The sequence below is a fragment of the Oncorhynchus masou genome, chromosome 22, assembly GCF_036934945.1.
Source record: "Oncorhynchus masou masou isolate Uvic2021 chromosome 22, UVic_Omas_1.1, whole genome shotgun sequence".
NCBI classification, from domain to species: Eukaryota; Metazoa; Chordata; class Actinopteri; order Salmoniformes; family Salmonidae; genus Oncorhynchus; species Oncorhynchus masou.
Window position 1 is genome coordinate 22,349,959 of NC_088233.1, and position 6,362 is coordinate 22,356,320.

Consider the following 6,362-nt stretch of genomic DNA (forward strand, 5'->3'; position numbering starts at 1 on the left):
TATCTAACTCCATACAGTCAGTCAGGCAAACTATACAATATTTACACAGTAGTCTCTACTCAGTGCAATCACTACAGAAGTTAAAATATTAAAGGGTTTTATCAGATGTTCTGAGACTTGCATAAACATCTGCTCAGTAAGGATATATAATTCTGTCACTACAAAAGTCTGTATATATAAAGATTACAAAGGAAAGCTCTACTTGTTATAACTCATAGCCTTTGATGAATGAGAAAAACAAGTCAATGAGATTCATGAGGTATCCAAGGAATCCTGATGGTCCAGCATCATATACTAACATATTGCCTATAACTTTGGTTTAACGCAGCCAAACACAAAACATAACATTTTCCATCGTTTTACAGAAAATGTGCTTATAATAAGAAACATTACATGAGTATGTGTGATAATGTCATAAGCTTGTCGATGTATCAACAACAAAAAATTACTCACAACACCATCTTGTGGAATGGTATAATACTTCAAAGAAAATTGCTATTTAATCAATAGAAGAGCAAACAAATGTGTATCTGTGTATAAGATATGTACATCTTTGGCCCATTTTTCAGCGATAGCTGCTGTTGTTGTTCAATCCACACCCAGAAAGTGACTGCAGCGGTTCTGCACAAAGCCTATAAAGCATTCAGACTTTCTCAACTTTGGTTTTGTAACCATAGCACCATGTACATTTGAAGGAGGGTCCAGTGTGTTTTGAAGAACTCAGAGCCCTCAGACTTGGGTTCTGTCCTACTCCTAGTCCTGGCTGGCTGTGGTGGTGGGCTCAGCGTCTGGGTAGACCAGGAAGCCTGAGAAGGTGGTGTAGCGTCCCTGGTTGCTGTAAACGGCATAGCGCTCATCCTGCTGGCTGTAGAGCCACACAGTGTCCCCTCTACGCAATGGCAGCAGCAGACTCTGGCTCTGCATCTCCCTCCTTCTGGACATGTCCTCGTCGAACACCATGGCCTGCACCTCGCCATGGCCCGTCATCAGCTTGACTGACACTGCCCTGTGCGGATGCTTCCCCACCGTGAAGGCAAAGTAGTAAGCCCCAGGGTAGCGGCAGGTGAAGCGACCCGACGTCTTGTTGAAGTGTGCTCCGATGTTGACGTACTCCACGTCGAATGTCAGAGGCTCCTTCTCTTGGTGCCCGCCACCATTCTCCCCCAGGACCGGGGATGTCCTGGCCACGGAAAAGGCAGAGCGAGGCTCTTCAGGGGCCTTAGCACTACCGCTCAAACCATGCCTGTGGTCTCCAGGAGGAAGGCAGTTGGGGTTGGGGTAGGGGTAAAGCTGCCCTGGCAGGGATAGGTGGTTGTTGAGATAGCCAGGTGCGGGGATGTCAGGGTACACCAGGTAACCGGTGAAGGTAATGTAAGGCCCAGCGGTGCTGTAGAGAGCATGCTGAGGACTGTCCTGCAGCATCAGCCACACTGTGTCCATGGCCCTCAGGCTGATCATGACACTTTGACTCTGGACCTTCCTCCCTTTCTTTTTGTAGTCATCGTAGGCCATAGCCTGCACCTCCTGCCCATTCTTCACCAGTATGACAGATAGCATCTTCTCGGGATATTTCCCCACTGTGAAAGAGAAGTAATAAGCCCCAGGGATTCTGCAGCGGAAGTGGCCGGTATCTGGGTTGAAGTCACTTCCTGCGTTGACCAGGAGCCTGTTGAAGGTCACAGCCTTCTGGGTGCCTCCTAGGATGCTATTGGTCCGTGTGGCCGAGAAGGAGGAGCGGAGTCCCATCGTCACAGGAGCTACATGGAGGGGTGTGACCGACCCCAGGAAGCTGAGTATGCCCAGTAAACAAGCCAGGTGCCAAGGACTGCTCCATGATGTCCGTTCAACTTGGAGAGATAAACAACAATGAGTAAAAATACTTCCTTTTCCTTCAAAAACAATTTACAACAGTTATACTGGCTATTCTATTCTAATTTTGCTTCAACCAGCTGTTTCATTGTAACAATGTAGCTTTTTGTTTATTGCTTGGAAACATCAAGCCACAGTTTTCTTCTTTGGCAGTCTACCTTATTAACTCCATACTTTCAAGTTTTTGAAAAGATACATTTTTTGTGGATTGTAAAATGGTGTACCTTATACAGTCAAATTGGGCAAAATAGTTTCATTCCTGCACAGCATTTCACAATGTAAACATTTTTTATTTAATTTTTCTGTTAAAAAAAAGGCAAGATTACAAGCTAAGAGTGCGCAATGTGTCAATGTGTGATGGGCCGGCTGAAATACTATATGAGTGGGTTAGGAAGTCTGGTTGAGCCCTGTCAGGATAGATCCTGCTCATCAAATCAGATGCCCTGTGGAAGCAACAGCTCCTCTAATTCAGCTGGTATTGTCTGTTCTCTCTGTGCACTGAGAAAACGGACTCGATTAGACCCTGGTTCATCTGTTCCTGTGTGTCTGGACAATGGAACATTTGGGATGGGGAACAACGTGGGGCAGGGCACCAAAGGTAGTGTGGGTTAGAGACCATATTTTTGTTGTATAAAGCCTTTTGACATGGTGGACAATTGGCGGACGAAAGATCACAGTGACACCATGGGAAGGATATGTTGTGGGTCAAATGTGGGAATGAGGTTGTTTTCAGGACAACAAGCCTCAATATTTGATCATTATGTTATACATTTATATATTTTTGAATCTTGATTAGATTCATTACCAAAAGTATGTGGTCACCTGCTTGTCGAACATCTCATTCCAAAATCATGGGAATTTATATGTAGTTGGCCTCCTCTTTGCTGCTATAACAGCCTCCCCTCTTCTGGGAATGCTTTCCACTAGATGTTGGAACATTGCTGTGGGGACTTGCTTCCATTCAGCCACAAGAGCATTAGTGAGGTCTAGCACTGATGTTGGGTGATTTGGCCTGGCTCGCAGTCGGCGTTCCAATTCATCACAAAGGTGTTCGATGGGGTTGAGGTCAGGGCTGTATGGACCTTGCTTTGTGCACTGAGGCATTGGCATACTGAAACAGAAACGGGCCTCCCCCAAACTGTTGCCACAAAGTTGGAAGCACAGAATCACCTAGAATGTCATTGTGTGCGTTAAGAATTCCCTTCACTGGAACTAAGGGGCTTAACTAAGACCGAACCATGAAAAACAGCCCAGACCATTATTCCTCCTTCACCAAACTTTACATTTGGCACTATGCATTGGTGCAGGTCGCATTCTCCTGGCATCCGCTAAACCCAGATTTGTCTGTTGGACTGCCAGATGGTGAAGAGTGATTCATCACTCCAGAGAACACTTTTTCACTGCTTCAGAGTTCAATGGCAGTGAGCTTTACACCACTCCAGCCAATGGTTAGCATTGTGCATTGTGATCTTAGGCTTCTGTGCGGCTGCCCGGCCATGGAAACCCATTTCATGAAGCCACCGACGAACAGTTCTTGTGCTGACGTTGCTTCCAGAGGCAGTTTAGAACTCGGTAGTGAGTGTTGCAACAGTCCTACATGCTTCAGTACTTGGCAGTCCCATTCTGTGAGCTTGTGTGGCCTACCACTTTGTGGCTGAACCATTGTTGCTTCAACACGTTTCCACAATAACAGCACTTACAGTTGACCTGGGCAGCTCTGGGAGGGCAGAAATTTGACAAACTGACTTGTTGGAAAGTTGTCATCCTATGACGGTGCCACGTTGAAAGTCACTGAGCTCTTCAGTAAGGCCATTCTATTGCCAATGTTTGTCTATGGAGATTGCATGGCTGCATGCTCGATTTTATACACCTGTCAGCAACCGGTGTGGCTGGAATAGTCAAATGTACTAATTTGAAGGGAAGTCCACATATATATATAGTATATACATTGGCACTGAAATCTGTGTGTTTCAATAAGTTGAACTCTGTGAAACCTATACTGAAAGAACAGAACAGTTGACAAGCGAGGCCATTTTTATCAACTGCCAAAATTCGAACTGAAAATATAGATATTTATTTTTACTTCAAGATAATATTCAAAAGACAAACTTTGTTCTTCTACTTAGTGATGTGGAAACATTTCGCCCCAGAACATATTTTAAGATATGGCAAATACAAAGAAATCAGTGTCGAAATCAAATATCATTACAATTCAATCAAACAGTAAACTCTTTCAAATTATTTGAATGAGGTCAGATTTAGTTATGATTCTTACAGAAATATAGCAGCAACAATCCCATAGCTCTTACATCTCTCAAGCCATCTCGCAAAATCACAACTTCTGTATTGGAACCTTTATATATACAGTCTATGTAATTGACATGATAGCTAATGACAGAGAAATACAATCAATACAAGTGTGGGTCCTACCTGTTCTCATGTGCTGGTACAGAGTGTGCATGTCTATCGTCAGCCTTGTCTGCATGTCTGTAGTTAGCTGGTTACCTTCTCTCTCGTCAGCCTTTCCCCAAAGTCCCTACCACAGTGCTGCTTAGCTAATGTCTACCCCCCAAGCCTCACCGTCAACTCATTGAGCAATGGTATATGTCCATTGGGATGAGTCAAGAGGTGGAGCTCCATGGGTGCCATTTTACACTGCTGACCCCTGCATCCTGGTCTGGTAGTTTATCATTGAAGGAAGGAAATACATTGGTTTGTTTAGTCTCATACGGGAACAGAACATCTAGTCCACATTGTGTTGAGTTTATAATCCTTAAAAACAACCATGATGCTGGTTTTAAATTGTAGAGCACAATAAAGTGGTCATAGGCCTACCTTTTGTAAATAAAAAATAAAAGCATATAGTCCTTTCAATTGGCCCCTCAGCAAGAAATGACTTACACTTTGAAATTGATCCAAAAGGGACAGGGTGCCTGTGTGATGGAGCCAAAGCCTACCATGTCTATTTCACAACAACAGTAGGACTAACACGAAACAAAATGAATCACAGATGTTTTAACAAGCATCACTGACTTTATCTCATTCATGTCCATAATGGAAATGTATCATTTATGTTGGCACACATGTTCTCTGAGCTTACTGATGGACAAATCTGAAGACATGTTTTCAATCGGCCAAAGCACTTGTATACAATGGGAGTTTTTGTTTTGATATTGTACTATATTTAGTCTTTGGACACATTGGGTTACTGTTTTTTATAATTTCATGTGAATATATGTTCAAATTGTCAGATCTTAAAAATGTTTGCTATGTATATTGTCCAGACCAATATATATATACACATGAAAACAATATCTAAAGAAATCCACATACACACACCTATAGCATATGCAGTATAAGTATATTCAATGGAGACAGTCATTTTACAGCTTAACCTCTCTTTCTCAGATCTTAATAATTGTCTGGACCAATATACAGTACCAGTCAAAAGTTTGGACACACCTACTCATTCAAGGGTTTTTCCTTATTTTTCCTATTTTCTACATTGTAGATGTAACGTGTACGCTGGGTCAAAAAGCAAGTGCATGGGGGCCTGACGAGCCGGCTGAGGCATGGGAGCCTGACGTGCCGGCTGAGGCATGTGAGCCTGACGAGCCGGCTGAGAAATGGTAGCCTGACGAGCCGGCTGAGGCATGGGAGCCTGACGAGCCGGCTGAGGCATGGGAGCCTGACGAGCCGGCTGAGGCATGGGAGCCTGACGAGCCGGCTGAGGCATGGGGAGTCTGCCGAGCCAACCGAGGTTTGAGAACCTATCGAGCCATTTGAGGAATGGAAGCCTGATGATCCAGCTGAGGCATCCCCGGTTGCTTCGGCAGTGGCAATCGGACCCGACGTAACCAAAATAGTACAAAATATCCCTGTTGCTTCCCTTTGGTGAGGCGTTATTCTGTAACGTGTACGCTGGGAGTTGAAAAGCAAGCGCATTTGGTGAGTTTAATAAGTTTAATTTAATTTAACCTTTATTTAAACTTCTTATGGCTGGGGGGCAGTATTGAGTAGCTTGGAGTAAATGTAAAGTAAGTGGCCTGCTCCTCAGTCTCAGTTGCTAATATATGCATATTATAATAAGTATTGGATAGAAAACACTCTGACGTTTCTAAAACTGTTTGAATGATGTCTGTGAGTATAACAGAACTCATATGGCAAGCAAAAACCTGAGGAGAAATCGAAACCAGAAGTGAGAAATCAGAGGTTGGTATGTATTCAACACAATTCCCATTGAAATCCCCTTGAGATATTAATGAAGTTGCACTTCCTAGGGCTTCCACTAGATGTCAACCATCTATAGAAATTTGAATGAGGCTTCTACTGTGTTGTGGGACTGAATGACAGCAGAATGAATCAGGTGTCTGGCAGTCAGCCATTTCTTGGTCACGCGCATTTCACATGATAGCGACCTGCGTTCCATGGCTCCTCAAGACACAAAGGAATCCTCCGGTTGGAAATTTATTGAAGATTAATGATAACAACAT

At 43.7% G+C, this 6,362-nt stretch overlaps 1 protein-coding gene across 1 annotated transcript; it reads right to left on the reverse strand.

The window, feature by feature from the left end:
- On the reverse strand, positions 1-4,434 carry LOC135509192 (complement C1q tumor necrosis factor-related protein 4-like). Its single transcript, XM_064929639.1, has 2 exons — positions 4,300-4,434; positions 1-1,847 (listed from the first exon to the last, which is right to left on the reverse strand). Exons 1-2 carry the CDS (start codon positions 4,352-4,354, stop codon positions 754-756), a joined length of 1,149 nt encoding a protein of 382 aa, XP_064785711.1. The 5' UTR covers positions 4,355-4,434; the 3' UTR covers positions 1-753.
- Positions 4,435-6,362: the final 1,928 nt, after the last annotated feature.